At 50.2% G+C, this 22,363-nt stretch overlaps 1 protein-coding gene across 3 annotated transcripts in view; it reads left to right on the top strand.

Annotated features, from left to right (window-relative positions):
• LOC143957726 (killer cell lectin-like receptor subfamily G member 1) overlaps positions 1–22,363 on the top strand; it is a 65,183-nt gene that overhangs the window by 2,469 nt on the left and 40,351 nt on the right. For all 3 annotated transcript variants that reach the window (XM_077467427.1, XM_077467428.1, XM_077467426.1), the window contains exon 2: positions 5,998–6,213. In XM_077467427.1, coding sequence (XP_077323553.1) covers positions 5,998–6,213 — 216 coding nt within the window. The remainder of the gene's footprint in view (positions 1–5,997; positions 6,214–22,363) is intronic.

The following is a 22,363-nucleotide window of genomic DNA, read 5'->3' as shown; positions in this document are numbered from 1 at the left end:
CCACTGCTCTGCAAACCTGCATCTGCTGACCTGCATCTGCTGCTCTGCAAACCTGCATCTGCTGACATGCATCTGCTGTTCTGCAAACCTGCATCTGCTGACCTGCATCTGCTGCTCTGCAAACCTGCATCTGCTGACATGCATCTGCTGTTCTGCAAACCTGCATCTGCTGACCTGCATCCGCTGCTCTGCACACCTTCATCTGCTGACCTGCATCCGCTGTTCTGCAAACCTGCATCTGCTGACCTGCATCCACTGCTCTGCAAACCTGCATCTGCTGACCTCCATCCGCTGCTCTGCAAACCTGCATCTGCTGACCTGCATCCGTTGCTCTGCAAACCTGCATCTGCTGACATGCATCTGCTGTTCTGCAAACCTGCATCTGCTGACCTGCATCCGTTGCTCTGCAAACCTGCATCTGCTGACATGCATCTGCAGCTCTGCAAACCTGCATCTGCTGACCTGCATCCACTGCTCTGCAAACCTGCATCTGCTGACCTGCATCCGCTGCTCTGCAAACCTGCATCTGCTGACCTGCATCCGTTGCTCTGCAAACCTGCATCTGCTGACATGCATCTGCTGTTCTGCAAACCTGCATCTGCAAACCTGCATCTGCTGACCTGCATCCGTTGCTCTGCAAACCTGCATCTGCTTACATGCATCTGCTGCTCTGCAAACCTGCATCTGCTGACCTGCATCCACTGCTCTGCAAACCTGCATCTGCTGACCTGCATCCGCTGCTCTGCAAACCTGCATCTACTGACCTGCATCCACTGCTCTGCAAACCTGCATCTGCTGACCTGCATCCACTGCTCTGCAAACCTGCATCTGCTGACCTGCATCCGCTGATCTGCAAACCTGCATCTGCTGACCTGCATCTGCTGACCTGCAAACCTGCATCTGCTGACCTGCATCCGCTGCTCTGCAAACCTGCATCTACTGACCTGCATCAGCTGCTCTGCAAACCTGCATCTGCTGACCTGCATCCGCTGCTCTGCAAACCTGCATCTGCTGACCTGCATCCGCTGCTCTGAAAACCTGCATCTGCTGACCTGCTTCTGCTGTTCTGCAAACCTGCATCTGCTGACCTGCTTCTGCTGTTCTGCAAACCTGCATCTGCTGACCTGCATCCGCTGCTCTGCAAACCTGCATCTGCTGACCTGCATCCTCTGCTCTGCAAACCTGCATCTGCTGACCTGCATCTGCTGCTCTGAAAACCTGCATCTGCTGACCTGCTTCTGCTGTTCTGCAAACCTGCATCTGCTGACCTGCATCTGCTGCTCTGCAAACCTGCATCTGCTGACCTGCATCAGCTGCTCTGCAAACCTGCATCTGCTGACCTGCATCAGCTGCTCTGCAAACCTGCATCTGCTGACCTGCATCCGCTGCTCTGCAAACCTGCATCTGCTGACCTGCATCCGCTGCTCTGAAAACCTGCATCTGCTGACCTGCTTCTGCTGTTCTGCAAACCTGCATCTGCTGACCTGCATCCGCTGCTCTGCAAACCTGCATCTGCTGACCTGCATCCGCTGCTCTGAAAACCTGCATCTGCTGACCTGATTCTGCTGTTCTGCAAACCTGCATCTGCTGACCTGCATCCGCTGCTCTGAAAACCTGCATCTGCTGACATGCCTCTGCTGCTCTGCAAACCTGCATCTGCTCTGCAAACCTGCATCCGCTGCTCTGCAAACCTGCATCCGCTGCTCTGCAAACCTGCATCTGCTGACCTGCTTCTGCTGTTCTGCAAACCTGCATCTGCTGACCTGCATCTGCAAACCTGCATCAGCTGCTCTGCAAACCTCCATCTGCTGACCTGCATCCGCAGCTCTGCAAACCTGCATCTGCTGACCTGCATCCACTGCTCTGCAAACCTGCATCTGCTGACCTGCATCCGCTGCTCTGCAAACCTGCATCTGCTGACCTGCATCCGCTTCTCCGCAAATCTGCATCTGCTGACCTGCATCCACTGCTCTGCAAACCTGCATCTGCTGACCTGCCTCTGCTGCTCTGCAAACCTGCATCTGCTGACCTGCATCTGCTGCTCTGCAAACCTGCATCTACTGACCTGCATCCGCTGCTCCGCAAACCTGCATCTGCTGACCTGCATCCGCTGCTCTGCAAACCTGCATCTGCTGACCTGCCTCCGCTGCTCTGCAAACCTGTATCTGCTGACCTGCATCCACAGCTCTGCTGACCTGCATCTGCTGACCTGCATCCGCTGCTCTGCAAACCTGCATCTGCTGACCTGCATCCGCTTCTCCGCAAAACTGCATCTGCTGACCTGCATCCACTGCTCTGCAAACCTGCATCTGCTGACCTGCCTCTGCTGCTCTGCAAACCTGCATCTGCTGACCTGCATCTGCTGCTCTGCAAACCTGCATCTACTGACCTGCATCAGCTGCTCCGCAAACCTGCATCTGCTGACCTGCATCCGCTGCTCTGCAAACCTGCATCTGCTGACCTGCCTCCGCTGCTCTGCAAACCTGTATCTGCTGACCTGCATCCACAGCTCTGCTGACCTGCATCCACAGCTCTGCAAACCTGCATCTGCTGACCTGCATCCGCAGCTCTGCAAACCTGCATCTGCTGACCTGCATCCGCAGCTCTGCAAACCTGCATCTGCTGACCTGCATCCGCTGCTCCGCAAACCTGCATCTGCTGACCTGCATCCGCTGCTCTGCAAACCTGCATATGCTATCCTGCATCCGCTGCTCTGCAAACCTGTATCTGCTGACCTGCATCAGCTGCTGTGCAAACCTGCATCTGCAGCTCTGCAAACCTCCATCTGCTGACCTACATCTGCTGCTCTGCTGACCTGCATCTGCTGCTCTGCAAACCTGTATCTGCTGACCTGCATCCGCTGCTGTGCAAACCTACATCTGTTGACCTGCATCAGCTGCTGTGCAAACCTGCATCCGCTGCTCTGCAAACCTGCATCTGCTGCTGTGCAAACCTCCATCTGCTGACCTGCATCCGCAGCTCTGCAAACCTGCATCTGCTGACCTGCATCCGCAGCTCTGCAAACCTGCATCTGCTGACCTGCATCCGCTACATTTGCTGGCCTGCATCCGCTGATCTCCGTATCTGCTTTTCCAGCTTCCACTTGGCTATACAGCTCCAAGCAGTGAGGGCCAAACAGGCACCTTTACCTCCCCGTGCTCTTACCACCACTGTCCCCACTCCAGTGGTCTCCGAGCCGGGGTGGTACAGGAGGTCTCCCTCTGCACGTCAGGCTCACATCCAAGGTACGTTACAGCTACTATGCATACATATGAATTACCTGAGATGGAAGCCCCTGAAGCGGTCCTTGTTCCCCTCCTCTGATGCCGCCATCTATCCCAGAGTGACTACTGGGTATCGCGGCTCCGGCGCTGTGACTGGCCGGAGCAGCGATGATGTCACTCCCGCGCATGCGCACGTTAGAAACGGCATGCGGCCACAGACATTGGTGCAGCTAGTTCTACAAATATCTCCTAAACCTTTTAGGTTTGGGAGATATTTCTTGCACTTACAGATAAGCCTTAATCTAGGGTTACCTATAGGTTAAAGTGGTTGTAATGGGTTTACAACCACTTTAACTAACACTTTTGACAACTTTTTGGGGACTAGTGACACCAATACAGTGATCAGTGTTAAAAAAAATGCACTGTCACTGTACTAATGATACTGGTTGGGAAGGGGTTAACATCAAGGGCAGTCAAAGTGTTAAATGTGTGCCTAGGAGGTGCTTGCTAACTGTGTGGGGGGAGGTGCTTTAACTGTTATGCCGCATACACACAATCGGACTTTCCGACAACAAAACTGTGGATTTTTGTTCAAAGGGTGTTGGCTCAAACTTGTCTTGCATACACACGGTCACACAAATGTTGGCCACCAATCACAAACGTGGGAACGTGGTGACGTGCAAGACCTACAACGAGCCAATAAAAAGGAAGTTCAATGGTCATGTGATATCTCTATTATGAACGCTTTTACGTTTTACAAGACCAAGTGCTTCCGACTCATACTTGATTCCATGCATGCAGGAACTTTTGTGCGACGGACTTGTGTACACATGATTGCCAAGTCCGACAACAACGTTTTGTTGGTGGAAAATTTGAGAACCTGCTAGCCAACATTTGTTGGTGGAAAGTCCACCAACAAATGTTCGATGGTGTGTACACCAACCAACAAGCTCACATCAAGCCAACAGACTCACATCCAACATTTCCCATTGGAAAATCTGACTGCATGTACGGGGCATAAGAAGACAGAGACCCGTGTTCCTGCTTAGTAGAAACACAAGATCTCCATCTTCTTATGTCACAGAATGGCGATCTGCCTTGTTTACATCGGCAGACTGCCATTCCGTCTGCCTAGGGAACAATCGGTGGGCCCGCTGATTGGCTCCCGCTGTGTCTAATCACAGTTTGTTTGTTCCCAGGCCTTGGAAGAGTGAAATCACATACAGGTCCATGATTTCGCCACAGAGGGCCACCGCCCCCAGTATATGTAAGTGATCGGCAAGGGTTAATTATGAATTGGGGTAATGCTACAGAAAGTGGTGCACTCCAAAAATGTACCAGTTCAAAATTACAAACAGATTCTACTTAACACAACAAACCTACACAGTCCCTGTCTTGTTTTCACCGCCTGTATACTGCTGTTCTGAGTATATAGGGCCTGGGGGCCCCACACCTTTCCTTTTTTTAATATGGGTACGGGGTTCCCCTTAATATCCGTACAAGACCCAAAGGGGCTAGTGATGGGCAGGGGGGCTACCCATGCCATTTTTATTAATGATTTTCATCCATATTGCCGGAACCTGCCATTACATTACAACCGCAAGCAGTTTTAAATTAAAAACTAAAAAAAATAAAAACAACACGTACAACGGGACTAGAAAAAAGGAAGTTCAATACCCAATAGCCAATAGCTTCAATCTTGTAGTTGAATCTGAGCATGCGTGAGTTTTTGCACATCGGAATTGCATACACATGATCGGAACAATAGAATCGTTTTCCGTCTGAAAAATTGAGAACATGCTCTCAATCTTTTGCTGGTGGATATTCGGCCAGGAAAATTCCAATGGAGCACACATACGGTCGTATTTTCCGACGAAAAGCTCTCATCGGTCTTTTGCTGGCCGAAATTCCGACCACGTGCATGTGGCATAATGCCATCACCATTCTGATCTTCAGGAACCAGAGACCCCTGCCACCAAAACCTGAAACAACAGAAAACACACAGAAAAAAAACACGACACACATCCATACAGCTGCCAATAGGGAGGGAGGGAGAGAAAACACTAAGTTTGTGTGTTACCTCTTGTACACACGGTAGGAAATTCTGACGGAAAATGTCCGTTGTGTTGTCAGATAATCCGTCCGTGTGTGTGCTCCATTGGACTTTTTCCATCGGAATGTCCGACCAACAAAGTTTGAGAGCTGGATATAAAATTTTTGCGACAACATGATCCGATCGGACCTTGTAGAGAATTCCGATCGGATAAAGTGCCACACATGCTCAGATCAAATTACGAGACCAAAGCTATTGGCTACTAGCCGCAACGTAGTCCCGTCGCAAGGAACAAATGTCATCACGTTCTGAACGATTGGATTTTCTGACAACTTTATCCTACCATGTGTATGCAACACCAGTTTCGGACAAAATCCGTCGGAAAAAATGCGACGGATTTTGTTGTTGGAATGTCCGACCGTGTGTACAAGGGCTTACACGCTGTGCCCGAATGAAAAGCCCCACTCTAACCTCATGCTAAGAAATACTACAGGTAACACCATGAGTCCCATAGCTATACCCCCCCTTCCTGCCCACTACTGGTGCATCTAAAACAGCATCCCCCCAGTCATGCGGCCCCTCCACTGAAGTTCCTTCTCCTCCGGGGGCCGATCTATACCATAAATAAAGGATTTGGAGAGACCCATAACCTAACATACACACTGCTCAGAATGTATCATGACCATCATTCACAGTTCTATGTTCTCTGTGTATTTCCAGGACCTTCTTCTGGACATGTGGCCCCCAATTTATCCAGCTGCCACCAGGAGGCTCCAAAGGAATCTCATTTGGCACATGTGGGCCTTATATCATCCAGAGATAAGAATGTGGCCCCTGGACTATCGCGCAGTGATTGCCTTGTCCCTGCGCTGCTCATGGCATTGCTGTTGATGTGCGCCACTCTGCAGTCAGTATTGCTACTTCTCAGAGTCTCAGGTAAACAACTCCTCAGGGGTGGGGCTATTCTTTGTACTGTCTATATTGAAAGAGGCCATTGGGTGAAAATACAGAGACCTCGGGCTGTAAATCGAACCCAATCTTGGATAGTAGATTGCTGCTGGCTCTCGTAGCTCATTTCAGAAATTATGATTCAATTCATCACAAACCCCTTTTCCATTTGCAGATTTCTCACTGCACTGCTCATCTGAGCTACCAATCAACTCACAAACATTAATTTGGCTATATTTCTATTTGGCTGTTATTTCTATAAAAAAAAAACTTTTTGATTTTTCTACAATGACCTCTCTGCTCCTAAATCTGAGCATCACATAAAGTCTCTGATATCCTAACCTCTGGTATAACGTTCTCTGGGGATACTTCAAGGTCCATCTATGCTAAGAGAGCCTTGCAGGCCTTCCAGGGTTGTGTTGGGTTAACATTGTATATTTTATAAACCAAAAAAGTAGATCATATAAAATATCAATTTGATGATTTCATAAGTGCAAACATAATTAATTAAGTCCACTGAATATGATAAGTGAATCAAAGTTCATAAAGATAAACTGATGGCTGATTGAAGTGGATCCAAACATATATAATTTCACCCAAAGTGGGCGTTTTTCAGAAAAATGGTAGTGCTCACCGCCACCAGTATCACAGACTGCTCACCCCACATCTGAGTCAAATCGGCAATGTGTGCCCCTCTGGGGATAATGAAGATTACTGGCATGGTGTGGACCTCCTTTATCCCAGGCACCTTTTTATGGTTTCTTTGGAACCCTCGATCGCCTTACCAAATAAAATGTAATATGCAAAAAAGAAGGCAACATCTAGTGCTCTCCGTCTGAGATTTAATACTATAAAAATGGTGATTACACTCACAAGTGTGTCATAATAAGCCTGTGCTAGCTGTAACAGCATTCAGACAACCTAGTCTCGAGATGACTGCAATGTGACATCAGTACGCAGGCTCCGCCTCCTAGATGCATGCTGTCAGGGCATTGACTTCTACAGTAGGAAGACCCCCACTGCAGAAGTCAATTCCCCCAACAACACACGTAGGGAGACCCCCCCCACTGCAGAAGTCAATTCCCCGACAACAAATGTAGGGAGACCCCTACTGAAGAAGTCAATGCCCTGACGACACGCATCTAGGGGCGGAGCCTGCGTACTAACATCACATCGTGGCCATCTGGAGACTAGGTTGTCTGAATGCCGTTACAGCTAGCACAGGCTTATTGTGCCACACTTGTGAGTGTACCTACCATTTTTATACTATTAAATTATCTCAGACGGATAGCACTAGATGTTGCCTTCTTTTTTGCATATTACATCGTATTTGGCAAGACGATCGGGGGTTCTGTAGAACCCAAAGAAGGTGCCTGGGATAAAGGAGGTTGAGCTTCCACACCACGCCAGTAATCTTCATTATCCCCAGAGGGGAACACTGCTGATTTGACTCATATGTGAGGTGAGCAGTCTGTGATACTGGTGGATAGCAATGAGCCTGACGTTTGAGTCAAACATAAAGCAGGGTTTTCGCCTGTTTGCCGAACAGCATGCGTTGTTCGCGGCAAATTCGAAAGCCTGTTAAAGTCTATGGGACACTAACATGAAAAACCAAAAGTGCTCATTTTAAAGGCTGCCATAAAAAGTGTTTGTGACCCAGGTCCTGCCCCAGGGGACATGTATCAATGCAAAAACGTTTTTAAAAAGGTTGTTTTTTTCCAGGAACAGTGATTTTAATAACTCTTAAAGTGAAACAATAAAAATGAAATATTCCTTTAAATATCGTACCTGGGGAGTGTCTATAATATGCCTGTAAAATGGCAATTTTTTTCTGTGTTTAGAACAATACCACAGCAAAATGACATCTCTAAAGGAAAAAAGTAATTTAAAACTGATTGCGGCTGTAATGAATTGTCGGGTCTCAGCAATAAAACTCATTGAAAAAAAGGGCATGGGATCCCCCTTAAGGTCTGGTATGGATTTTAAGGGGAACCCTGCGCCAATTTTCTTTTTTTTAAAGGCGTAGGGGACCCCCCAAAATTCAGACCCTTCCTTTTTTTTAACCTCATCGGTCCACAGAACTTGTTTCCAAAATGCCTCAGGCTTCTCTATATGTTCATTTGCAAAGTGCAAACACTGATTTTTGTGGTGAGGACGTAGAAGAGGTTTTCTTCTGATAACTCTTCCATGAAGACCATATTTGTACACGTATCTCTTTATAGTGGAATAGTGTACCACAACTCCAGTGTCTGCCAGATCTTTCTGGAGGGATCGTGCAGTCAAACGTGGGTTTTGAATTGCTTTTCTCACAATCCTGCAAGCTGTTCTGTCTGATATTTTTCTTGGTCTTCCAGATCTTGCTTTAACTTCCACTGTTCCTGATGACTGCCATTTCTTAATTACATTCCGAACAGAGGATATTGACAAATCTGAAAACGCTTTGCTATCTTCTTATAGCCTTCTCCAGCTTTGTGAGCGTCAACTATTTTCAGTTTCGGTTTTCTAGACAACTGCTTAGAAGAACCCATGGTGCTGATTAGGGATGAGCTTCGTTCGGCGAATACCGAACGTTATGGGCCGTTCGCACCAAATTCGTGTGGCGCTCACGGCCCACAATGCACTGCGCCATCGCAGTGCATTGCTGGCTCATGATTGGCCAAGCATGCACTGTGACCCCGCATGCTTGGCCAATCACAGCGCCGGCAGCGAGGAGAGCCATGATTGGCCACAGGCAGGATTTTGCGTTCTTGCTCTTCTGTAGTGCAGTATACACCATTATATACACCTATATAGCTAGCTATCTTGCTCTTTTTAAATAGAGCTTGCAGTCAGTTGTAGGAGATTGTGCGTGCTGTCTGCATGCCCTGACCGCAGAATATACCGTTATATCCACCTGTATAGCTAGCTATCTTGCTCTTTTTAAATAGAACTTGCAGTCAGTTGTAGGAGATTGTGCGTGCTGTCTGTGTGCCCTGACCGCAGAATACACCGTTATATCCAACTACATAGCTCTTCTCTAATTGAGCCATCTGCCATCTGCAGGAGTGGGTGTTGTGTGTGCATCCAGCACAATATACACTACCCAATTGCTGGTTTTCCCATCTCCCTTCAGGCCATTACCATGTCTGGAAGGCCAACAAGGAGAGGCAGACAGGCACGAGCCGATAAAAGATGGCAAGCAGGCTCTGTGTCTAGAGACAACAGTGCTGGTCGTGGACGTGGTGCATCGTCATCATCAGCACGTGGCCAAGGGACACGCTTGTCCTTCTTTTCGGCAGCTGGACATGTTGAGCCGCAACATGCCGAAGACTTGGTAGAGTGGATGACCAAGCCCTCTTCATCCTCCTCATCCTCTCTCACCCAGGTTCAGGGTACTAGCAAAGCAGCTGCCAACGCATCATCTTCCCTCCTCTCAATGTCATCATCAGTGACTCCTTCCCAAGACCCACCACGTCCTCCTGAGGAGTCTCCTGAACTCTTTGAGCACAGTGTTGGGTACATGCTCCAGGAGGATGCCCAGTCTTTTGTAGGCTCTGATGATGATACTCAGCTAGAGGAAGGCAGTAGCATGAGCGCAGAGAGAGGGGATGCTCAAGAAGGACAGCAATCTGGCAGTCATGTTCCACAAGCTGCAGCATACTGCCAGGTTTGCTCAGCGATGAAGAGGGAGGGGATGATGAGGGCACTGACTCCACATGGGTGCCTGCTAGGAGAGAGGAGGAGGAGGAGGCACATATCCAACGAGGCAGGATGCCCTCCGGGGGCCAGCTTAGGGGCAGCACACCGACTGAATCACACTGCAGAGCTCCGCCTGTGCTGGGCGCTGCCTCTGCGCGTTATTCTAAAAGTTCTTTGGTGTGGGCCTTTTTTGAGACGAGTGCATCAGATCGCACCGCTGCTATTTGCAACATATGTCTCAAGCGTATCTCGCGTGGCCAAAACATCAGCCGCTTGGGCACCACATGCTTGACCAGACATATGTTGACCTGCCATGCAGCTCGTTGGCAAGCACACCTCAAAGACCCACACCAAAGAACAAAGCAGACCTCTCCTTGCTCCTCATCAGCTGGGATCTCCAACCCCACTAGACCTTCAGTCCTCTCTGAAACCTGCTCTGAGAGGAATGAAGGTGTAGAATTAGGTGTGTCACAGCCAAGTGCTTGCAGGCACTCTGCTAGCAGTACACCCACGTCCGATTATAGCAGGCAAATGCCCCTGCCCCAGCTGCTGGACCGCCGAAAGAAGTAAACTCCCAGCCATCCAAATGCCCAGCGGTTGAATGCCAGCTTGGCTAAATTGCTAGCACTTCAACTGCTGCCTTTTCAGTTGGTAGACTCGGCCCCCTTCCGTGAGTTTGTACAATGTGCGGTTCCTCAGTGGCTGGTCCCCAAACGCCACTTTTTCTCACGGAAGGCGATTCTGGCTCTCTACTGGCATGTGGAAGGCAATGTCCTTGCCTCGCTGGACAGGGCGGTCAGCGGTAAGGTGCATATTACTGCTGACTCAAGGTCCATCAGGCATGGACAGGGACGTTGCCTTTCTTTCACGGCCCATTGGGTCACTCTTCTGGCAGCTGGGAAGGATGCAGGACAAGGTGCAGTAGTGTTGGAGGTTGTTCTGCCACCACGCCTCCAAAATGCTACTATTGGTTGTGACACACCTCTCTCCTCCACCCCCTCCTCTTCTTCTTCCTCCATGGCCTCTTCCAGTGCTCTGTCCTCAGAACCAGCGGTGCTCCGTAAGCGTTCCAGGGGCTACGCAAGTACGCAGACAAAACAATGCCATGCCGTGCTTGCGCTGGTTTGTTTGGGGGACAGGAGCCACACTGGGGCAGATGTTTTGTCAGCTCTGCAGGGGCAGGCCGAGAGGTTGTTGACACCACGCCAGCTTAAGCCAGGAATGGTGGTTTGCGACAATGGCACCAACCTCCTCTCCGCCCTCCGACAGGGACAACTGACCCATGTGCCATGTGTAGCTCACGTCCTTAACCTGGTGGTGCAGCGGTTCTTGGGCAGGTACCCGGGCTTACAGGATGTCCTGAAGCAGGCCAGGAAAGTCTGTGTGCATTTCCGCCGATCATTTAATGCCTGTGCTCGGCTGGCTGAGCTCCAAAAGGAGTTGAACCTGCCCAAGAACCGCCTTATATGTGACATGCCCACCAGGTGGAACTCAACGTTGGCCATGCTGCAGCAGCTGCACACGCAGCAAAGGGCCATCAATGAGTACCTGTGCGACTACGGCACCAGGACAGGGTCAGGGGAGCTCGGTTTTTTCTCACCACGCCAGTGGGGCATGACCAGGGATGCATGCACTGTCCTGTCACCGTTTGAGGAGGCCACAAGGATGGTGAGCAGTGACAGTGCATGCATCAGTGACACTGTACCTCTTGTCCACCTCTTGGAGCATACACTGCGTGGAATAATGAACAGGGCACTTGAGGCAGAACAGAGGCAGGAAGAGGAGGACTTCCTTGCCTCTCAAGGCCCCCTTTATCCAGACAGTGTTCCTGCTGTGCCACCCATCACACAGGAAGAGGATGAGGAGGTGGAGGAGGATGATTGTGTCAGCATGGAGGTGGAGGCTGGCACTCAGCATCAGCAGCAGTCTTGTAGGGATGATTTACAGTCCCAAGAAACCTGTGGTCTTGTACGTGGCTGGGAGGAGGTAGCTGCGGATCATGTTGTCCTTAGTGACCCAGAGGACTCCGGAACGAATGCCTCAGCTAACCTACGCTGCATGGCCTCCCTGATCCTGCAAAGCCTGCGGAAGGATCCTCGTATTCTTCGGATCAAGGAGAGGGACCATTACTGGCTGGCCACTCTCCTTCATCCACGGTACAAGGGTAAGGTTGCTGAACTTATCTTGCCGTTGCAGAGGGAGCAGAGGATGAGACATCTCCGGGAGGCAGAAAGGTCTGTGCAACGCATTCCCGGAGGTTACAAACTCCTGGTCCTGGACAACGTGTTGCTGAGGCATCGATCAGAAGGAGCGGTGGAGAAGGTGGCCGTCTGACCGATGCGTTCAGACAATTTTTTAGTCCGCAGCCCCAAGGTATGATCGGTTCCAGCAACCATCGCCAGCGTCTGATTTACATGGTGCAGGAATACCTAGGGGCAAGGTCAGACTTGGACACCTTTCCCACCGAAAATCCTCTGGCTTACTGGGTCTTGAGGATGGATCACTGGCCAGAGCTTGCACAGTATGCAATTGAGCTACTGGCCTGTCCTGCATCCAGCGTTCTTTCAGAACGCACCTTCAGTGCTGCTGGTGGCTTTGTTACCGATCACAGGGTGCGCCTGTCCACCGACTCAGTTGATCGACCGACCTTCATCAAGATGAATCAGTCTTGAATCACCCATAGCTACCAAGCACCTGAAGCTGATGTAACCGAATAATTTTTTTTGAAATATCACATCCCTTCAAGACTGCCTATGCTGATGCTGAGTGACTGTCCTGTTATGTTGATTGTCTATCCTCTTCCTCCTCCGCTGATATGTTGGAAGAACATTTTTGGTTCTGGGTGATGCCACCAGCCCAATTTTTCTGCCCCTGTTCAACAGGGGCGTTTAATTACAATTTTTGATGCAATGCTTTGCAGCAGGGCTCATTCCTGCACCACAACTGGAGTATATGGGAGAGGTTGCAGTCTCGTGGCACCAGCGCCAGTGCCTGAGGGCCAATTTTTCAGCCCTTGTTTAACAGGGGCGTTTAATTACAATTTTTGATGCAATGCTTTGCAGCCGGGCTCATTCCTGCACCACAACTAGAGTATATGGGAGAGGTTGCAGTGTCGTCGCACCAGCACCAGTGCCTAAGGCCCAATTTTTCAGCCCCTGTTTAACAGGGGCATGTAATTACAATTCTTGATATAATATTTCACAGCAGGGCCCGTTCCTGTGCCCACTGCCCACCGAGAGTAACTGTGAGGACATAGTGTTGTGGCACCAGCACCACAACCACCAAAGGCCCAATTTTTCTACCACTGCTCAACAATGGCATGTAATTACAATTCTTGATATAATCTTTAACAGCTGGGCGCTCCAGCACCCACCAAGAGTCACTTTGAGGGCTTACAATGTTGTGGCAACACCTTAGGCCCCCTTTTTTGCAGAACATATAGGGCAGGCCCCTACTTTCAAACATCCAACTTACAAATGTCTCCTACTTGCAAACGGGAGGAGACAACAGGAAGTGAGATGAAAAAAGACGGACGGCAAAACAAATTATACAGGGGTGATAACCCTTCCCTATGTTTTCCAAAAAGCTTAAAAAATAGATTTTTTGACTGGAGCTACACTTTAAAAATGTACGGCCGCGTACACACGCGCGGACTGTTTGCCCAACCTTGTTCGTCAAACAGTTTCGGCAAACAGTCCGCTCAAAATTTGCATGAGCGGACTTGCCCACACACGAGCGGACTGTTTGACGAACAAGGTTGGGCAAACAGTTCGCTCAACTTTTGAAATGAACGGACTCGCCCACGTAAGGAGGAGGCAAATCCGCCCATTTCGAGCGCGTGTACAGGTAGGCGGGGCCCGCGAAGGAGACGTCGCGGGCTCCGCCGCCTGGAATGGGCTTAAAGGGGAACCCCAACGCCGAAAAAAATCGGCGTGGGGGTTCCCCCAAAGTCCACACCAGACCCTTGTCCGAGCACGCTACCCGGCCGGCCAGGAAAGGGGGGCGAGCGAGCGCGCCCCCCTCCTGAGCCGTACCAGGCCGCGTGCCCTCAACATGGGGGGGTGCCTTGGGGAAGGGGGGGGCCGCGCGGCCCCCCCACCCCAAAGCACCTTGTCCCCATGTTGATGAGGACAAGGGCCTCTTCCCGACAACCCTGGCCGTTGGTTGTCGGGGTCTGCGGGCGGGGGGCTTATCGGAATCCGGGAGCCCCCTTTAAGAAGGGGGCCCCCGGATACCGGCCCCCCACCCTATGTGAATGAGTATGGGGTACAATGTACCCCTACCCATTCACCTGTGAAATAAAGTACAAAAAAAAACACAACACAGGGAAAAAATATTTTATTGCACAGCTCCGGGGGTCTTCCGTCTTCGGGGGTCTTCTCGCCGGACTCCTCCGCTATCTGTGTGTAGCTCTTTTACTAGCGGAGGAGTCCGGCTTTCTTCCTCCCCGCCGCCGGCCTCTTCTCCCGACTTCGGGGGTCTTGTCCCCCTCTTCGGTTCTTCTGCCGGGCCACCGCGCCTTCTTGTAGCTCTTTTACAGGCGGTGGCCCGGTCTTCTGTCGCCGCTGTCGTCGTCGTCGCCGCCGCCGCCGCCTTCCGTTCTTGTTCTTCTTCTTGTTCTTCTTCTTCTTCTCCTGGAGATGTTGACTCGACGATCTCTCCGGCCGGAATGCCAGAGCCGCGCTGTGCGGTCACTTATATAGTGACAATGGGGCGGTGTCACATGGTATATGTCACATGGGTTGGTCACATGGGTTGATGTCACATGGGGACTATGACATTGTAAGGGGGCGGGGTCACCATGTGACCAACCCATGTGACATATACCATGTGACACCGCCCCATTGTCACTATATAAGTGACCGCACAGCGCGGCTCTGGCATTCCGGCCGGAGAGATCGTCGAGTCAACATCTCCAGGAGAAGAAGAAGAAGAACAAGAAGAAGAACAAGAACGGAAGGCGGCGGCGGCGGCGACGACGACGACAGCGGCGACAGAAGACCGGGCCACCGCCTGTAAAAGAGCTACAAGAAGGCGCGGTGGCCCGGCAGAAGAACCGAAGAGGGGGACAAGACCCCCGAAGTCGGGAGAAGAGGCCGGCGGCGGGGAGGAAGAAAGCCGGACTCCTCCGCTAGTAAAAGAGCTACACACAGATAGCGGAGGAGTCCGGCGAGAAGACCCCCGAAGACGGAAGACCCCCGGAGCTGTGCAATAAAATATTTTTTCCCTGTGTTGTGTTTTTTTTTGTACTTTATTTCACAGGTGAATGGGTAGGGGTACATTGTACCCCATACTCATTCACATAGGGTGGGGGGCCGGTATCCGGGGGCCCCCTTCTTAAAGGGGGCTCCCGGATTCCGATAAGCCCCCCGCCCGCAGACCCCGACAACCAACGGCCAGGGTTGTCGGGAAGAGGCCCTTGTCCTCATCAACATGGGGACAAGGTGCTTTGGGGTGGGGGGGCCGCGCGGCCCCCCCCTTCCCCAAGGCACCCCCCCATGTTGAGGGCACGCGGCCTGGTACGGCTCAGGAGGGGGGGCGCGCTCGCTCGCCCCCCTTTCCTGGCCGGCCGGGTAGCGTGCTCGGACAAGGGTCTGGTGTGGACTTTGGGGGAACCCCCACGCCGATTTTTTTCGGCGTTGGGGTTCCCCTTTAAGCCCATTCCAGGCGGCGGAGCCCGCGACGTCTCCTTCGCGGGCCCCGCCTACCTGTACACGCGCTCGAAATGGGCGGACTTTCCGAGCGGGAACAGTCCGCTCATTTCGAAAGTACAGCGGACAAGCCCACACACGGGCGGACTGTTCGCTCAAACACAGTTTCAGCGGACAGTTTTTCGGAATTTCCGAAAGACTTTGTCCGTCCAACTGTCCGCTGAAACTGTCCGCTGAAAGCCCACACACGGGCGGACTGTCCGCCCAAACACTGTTCAGCGGACAAGGTTGGGCGAACAGTCCGCCCGTGTGTACGCGGCCTACCAGTTGAAAATTACAAACAGATTCAACTTAACACAACAAACCTACACAGTCCCTGTATTGTTTGCATCGTCTGTATACTGCTGTTCTGAGTATATAGGGCCAGGGGGCCACACGTATTTCCTTTTTTTAATATGGGTACGGGGTTCCCCTTAATATCTGTACAAGACCCAAAGAGGCTGGTAATGGGCAGGGAGGGCTACCCATGCCATTTTCCTCAATGATTTTCATCTATATTGCAGGAACCAAATATAACATTAAAACCGCAAGCAGTTTTAAATGACGTTATTTCCGTTAAATGTCAGTTTGTGCAGGGACTGTTCTAAACACGGGAAACACGTGGCACTTCACAGGCATACTATAGACACCCCCCAGGCACCATATTTAAAGGAATATTTCACTTTTTTTTTCACTTTAATCGTCATTAAAATCAGTGCTCCCGCCAAAACGGCCATTTTTAAAAACATTTTAGGCATTGACTCATGTCCCCTGGGGCAGGAGCCAGGTCCCCAAACCCTTTTTAGGACAGTATCTTGCATATTAGCCATTAAAATGAGCACTTTTAATTTTGAAAGTTCGAGTCCCATAGACTTCAATGGGGTTCTAAAGTTCGTACGAATTTTGGGTCCGTTCGAAAGTTCTGGTGCGAACCGAACCGGGGGGTGTTCGGCTCATCCCTAGTGCTGATTGTTGGGGCATGGTCAGATGAGTCTGGCCATTTAAAACCTTTGAGATTGACATCACCTGGTCTTCCCAGACGATGATTGAGAACAATCCATGACACTGGCAGGTCTCAGCTTTGCAAAGGGGGCAGTGCATGCTATAAATTCTGCAGGGAGCCCAAACTTTTGCAGACGCCATTTTTTTGTTTTCTGTAATTTTGAAAGTGTAAATGATGGAAATAAAATTAACTTTTTTTACATATTATAAGAATGTCTAATCTGTAATTTGATGCTATTTGGATGTTTTTCCATCTTTCCTTGACTTCATTATGCACATTAATACACATTTTTACCTGGGATGCCCAAACTTTCGATCCCCACTGTAAATATGATATCTGGGGTCAAAAAGTCCTCACATCTCATATTTGGACTTAAATGCAAAAAAAAATTTCATTATGACATCGCTTCCTCACTGCTATACCATGGAGATGGGTGGAGGCCATCTTCCCCTCACTCATCTCTATACCAAGCAGAAGAGTGGACCCGCACGTGGGAGAGCGATGGGAGGGGGGGGGTTACCCCTCTGCCAATGCCGATAACGGTGGTGGCGAATCCACTGCAGAGACCACCATTATTGTAAACAACAGCCGGCTCCAAAGATGGATACCTCCGTTGTGGCAGCAGCTACTGCCGATACCTAGATATCCATCTTTAAACTGCCGATGTAAATGTACAGGAGCCGGTTGGCAAGTGGTTAAGATCTGGCTACCAGATATGATGTGGGCCTAGAAATGAAGGCTTTTCCCACTCAAAGCTCTATAAAGTCTCTGCACTCAAGGAAGTGAACTTATATAGATCTGATTTTCTTCTCAATTTCAGTCACAAATCCTGGATCCTGGTAAGAAACCCAGGTGACACATGTACATTGTGCACAGTCCTGCCAGCCAGTGCCTTACAATGGATGCACAAACCCAGACAATTCAAACCTTGGCTTATATATGTCGTCATCGCCTATACTCTTTTGATTTTTCCAAGTTTGTGTTAGCGAAATAGCTATTGCTGGAGACACTGGAGATGATGCCACACAGGGAAGGACAGGGTTGGGGATATTTGCTATCTGGGCAAGTATTATGATTAAGTTGGGCGAGTAGACCTTTAGTAGGGATGAGCTTGGTGTTCAAGTCGAGGGCATGATGATGAGGGCACTGATTCCACGTGGGTGCCTGGTAGGAGAGAGGAGGAGGAGGAGGAGGCGACACATCTCCAACGAGGCAGGATGTCATCCGGGGGCCAGCTTAGGGGCAGCACACAGACTGAATCACACCGCAGAGCTCCACCTGTGCTGGGCGCTGCCTCTGCGCGTTATTCTAAAAGTTCTTTGGTGTGTGCTATTTGCAACATATGTCTCAAGCTTATCTCACGTGGCCAAAACATCAGCTGCTTGGGCACCACATGCTTGACCAGACATATGTTGACCTGCCATGCAGCTCGTCGGCAAGCACACCTCAAAGACCCACACCAAAGAACAAAGCGGACCTCTCCTTGCTCCTCATCAGCTGGCATCTCCAACCCCACTAGACCTTCAGTCCTCTCTGAAACCTGCTCTGAGAGGAATGAAGGTGTAGAATTAGGTGTGTCACAGCCAAGTGCTTGCAGGCACTCTGCTAGCAGGCAAATTTCCCTGCCCCAGCATCTGGACCGTAGAAAGAAGTTCACTCCCAGCCATCCACATGCCCAGCGGTTGAATGCTAGCTTGGCTAAATTGCTAGCACTTCAACTGCTGCCTTTTCAGTTGGTAGACTCGGCCCCCTTCTGTGAGTTTGTGCAATGTGCGGTTCCTCAGTGGCAGGTCCCCAAACGCCACTTTTTCTCACGAAAGGCGATTCCGGCTCTCTACCGGCATGTGTAAGGTGGAAGGCAATGTCCTTGCCTCGCTGGACAAGGTTGTCAGCGCTAAAGTGCATATTACCGCTGACTCATGGTCCAGCAGGCATGGACAGGGATGTTACCTGTCTTTCACGGCCCATTGGATCACTCTTCTGGCAGCTGGGAAGGATGCAGGACAAGGTGCAGTAGTGTTGGAGGTTGTTCCGCCACCACGCCTCCAAAATGCTACTATTGGTTGTGACACACCTCTCTCCTCCACCCCCTCCTCTTCTTCTTCCTCCATGGCCTCTTCCAGTGCTCTGTCCTCGGAACCAGCGGTGCTCCATAGGCGTTCAATGGGCTATGCAAGTACACAGGCAAAGCGATGCCATGCTATGCTTGCGCTGGTTTGTTTGGGGGACAGGAGCCACACTGGGGCAGATATTTTGTCAGCTCTGCAGGGACAGGCCGAGAGGTGGTTGACACCACACCAGTTTAAGCCAGGATCGGTGGTTTGCGACAATGGCACCAACCTCCTCTCCGCCCTCCGACAGGGACAACTGACCCATGTGACCTGTGTGGCTCACGTCCTTAACCTGGTGGTGCAGCGGTTCTTGGGCAGGTACCCGGGCTTACAGGATGTCCTGAAGCAGGCCAGGAAAGTCTATGTGCATTTCCGCCAATCATTTAATGCCAGTGCTCGGCTGGCTGAGCTCCAAAAGGAGTTGAACCTGCCCAAGAAGCGCCTTATATGTGACATGCCCACCAGGTGGAACTCAACGTTGGCCATGCTGCAGCGGCTTCACATGCAGCAGAGGGCCATCAATGAGTACCTGTACGACTACGGCACCAGGACAGGGTTTTTTCTCACCACGCCAGTGGGGCATGATCAGGGATGCATGCACTGTCCTGTCACCATTTGAGGAGGCCACAAGAATGGTGAGCAGTGACAGTGCATGCATCAGTGACACTGTACCTCTTGTCCACCTCTTGGAGCATACGCTGCGTGGAATAATGGACAGGGCACTTGAGGCAGAAGAGAGGCAGGAAGAGGAGCACTTCCTTGCTTCTCAAGGCTCCCTTTATCCAGACAGTGTTCCTGCTGTCCCATCCATCACACAGGAAGAGGATGAGGAGGAGGAGGAGGAGGATTGTGTCAGCATGGAGGTGGAGCTTGGCACTCAGCAGCAGCAGTCTTGTAGGGATGATTTACAGTCCCAAGAAACCCATGGACTTGTACGTGGCTGGGAGGAGGTAGTTGCGGATCATGTTGTCCTTAGTGACCCAGAGGACTCCGGACCGAATGCCTCAGCTAACCTATGCTGCATGGCCTCCCTGATGCTGCAAAGCCTGCGGAAGGATCCTCGTATTCTTCGGATCAAGGAGAGGGACCATACTGGCTGGCCACTCTCCTTGATCCAAAGTACAAGGGTAAGGTTGCTGACCTTATCTTGCCGTCGCAGAGGGAGCAGAGGATGAGACATCTCCGGGAGGCCTTGCAGAAAGGTCTGTGCAACACGTTCCCAGAGACTGGGAGGTTACAAACTCCTGGTCCTGGACAACGTGTTGCTGAGGCATCGGTCAGAAGGAGCGGTGGACAAGGTGGCCGTCTGACCGATGCGTTCAGACAATTTTTTAGTCCACAACCCCAAGGTATGATCGGTTCCAGCAACCATCGCCAGCGTCTGATTTACATGGTGCAGGAATACCTAGGGGCAATGTCAGACTTGGACACCTTTCCCACCAAAAATCCAGCGTTCTTTCGGAATGCACCTTCAGTGCTGCTGGTGGCTTTGTAACCGATCACAGGGTGCACCTGTCCACCGACTCGGTTGATCGACTGACCTTCATAAAGATGAATCAATCTTGGATCACCACCAGCTACCAAGCACCTGAAGCTGATGTAAGCGAATAATTTTCTTTGAAATATCACATCCCTTCAAGACTGCCTATGCTGATGCTGAGTGACTGTCCTGTTATGTTGACTGTCTATCCTCTTCCTCCTCCGCTGATATGTTGGAAGAACATTTTTGGTTCTGGGTGATGCCACCAGCCCAATTTTTCAGCCCCTGTTTAATTTTTGATGCAATTCTTTGCAGCAGGGCTCATTCCTGCACTCCAACTAGAGTATATGGGAGAGGTTGCAGTGTCGTGGCACCAGCACCAGTGCCTAAGGCCCAATTTTTCAACCCCTGTTTAACAGGGGCATGTAATACAATTTTTGATGCAATGCTTTGCAGCAAGGCTCATTCCTGCACTCCAACTAGAGTATCTGGGAGAGGTTCCAGTGTTGTGGCACCAGCAAGCAGTGCCTAAGGCCCAATTTTTCAGCCCCTGTTTAACGGGGGCATGTAATTACAATTCTTGATATAATATTGCACAGCAGGGCCCGTTCCTGCGCCCACCGAGAGTAACTGTGAGGACTTACAGTGTTGTGGCACCAGCACCACTACCACCACCACAACCACCAAAGGCCCTATTTTTCTACCACTGTTCAACAATGGCATATAATTACAATTCTTGATATAATTGTTCACAGCAGGGCTCTCCAGCGCCTACCAAGAGTCACTTTGAGGGATTACAGTGTTGTGGCCACACCAACACCTTAGGCACAAATTTCTGCAGAGCATATAGGGCAGGCCCCTACTTTCAAACATCCAACTTACAAACATCTCCTACTTGCAAACAGAAGGAGACAACAGGAAGTGAGATGAAAAAAGACGTACGGCAAAACAAATTATACAGGGGTGATAACCCTTCCCTATGTTTTCCAAAAAGATAAAAAAAATAGATTTTTTGACTGGAGCTATACTTTAAAAATGTACCAGTTCAAAATTACAAACAGATTCTACTTAACACAACAAACTTACACAGTCCCTGTCTTGTTTGCACCGCCTGTATACTCCTGTTCTGAGTATATAGGGTCTGGGGGCCCCACGCCTTTCCCCTTAATATCCAAGACCCCAAGGGGCTGGTAATGGGCAGGGGGGGGGCTACCCATGCCCTTTTTCTCAATGGTTTCTCAATGATTTTCATACATATTGCCAGAACCAGATATTACATTAACCACTTTCAGACCAGACCACTTTTTGCGATTCGGCACTGCGTCGCTTTAACTGACAATTGCGCGGTCGTGCGATGTGGCTCCCAAACAAAATTGACGTCCTTTTTTTCCCAAAAATAGGGCTTTCTTTTGGTGGTATTTGATCACCTCTGCGGTTTTTATTTTTTGCGCTATAAACAAAAATAGAGCGACAATTTTGAAAAAAACGCATTATTTTTTACTTTTTGTTATAATAAATATCCCCCAAAAATATATAAAAAAACATTTTTTTTTCCTCAGTTTAGGCCGATACGTATTCTTCTACATATTTTTGGTAAAAAAAATCACAATAAGCGATTATTGATTGGTTTGCGCAAAAGTTATAGCGTTTACAAAATAGGGATAGTTTTATAGCATTTTTATTAATATTTTTTTTTTTTTTTTACTAGTAATGGCGGCGATCAGCGATTTTTATTGTGACTGTGACATTGTGGGGGACCCATCGGACATTTTTGACACATTTTTGGGACCATTGTCATTTATACAGTAATCACTGCTATACAAATGCAGTGATTACCGTGTAAATGACACTGGCAGTGAAGGGGTTAACCAGTGGGTGGCAGTGTAGGGGTTAAGTGTTCCTATGGGTGTGTTACTAACTGTGGGGGGGTTGGGCTTTCATTTAGTGAACACTGATCTCTGCTCCAATCACATGGAGCAGAGATCAGCGTCACTAGTTGCTAGGCAGAATGAAGAAATGCTGTTTACAACGGCATTTCTTCATTTGGCCGCTCCTTGAGACGATCGCGGGGATGCCCGCGGCGATCGAGTCCGCAGGTCCCGCAACCGGACTCACGGGGGTCCTGACCAGCGCGGGAGCGCACCGCCGCCGGCACGCTCCCGATGGCAGGGCGGCA

This window comes from Lithobates pipiens, unplaced genomic scaffold (assembly GCF_037356315.1).
Source record: "Lithobates pipiens isolate NorthernLeopardFrog02 unplaced genomic scaffold, aLitPip1_a1.2 Scaffold_55, whole genome shotgun sequence".
Classification (NCBI taxonomy): Eukaryota; Metazoa; Chordata; class Amphibia; order Anura; family Ranidae; genus Lithobates; species Lithobates pipiens.
Note: the sequence above shows the minus strand (reverse complement) of the source record. Positions and strands in the feature narration are given on the sequence as shown.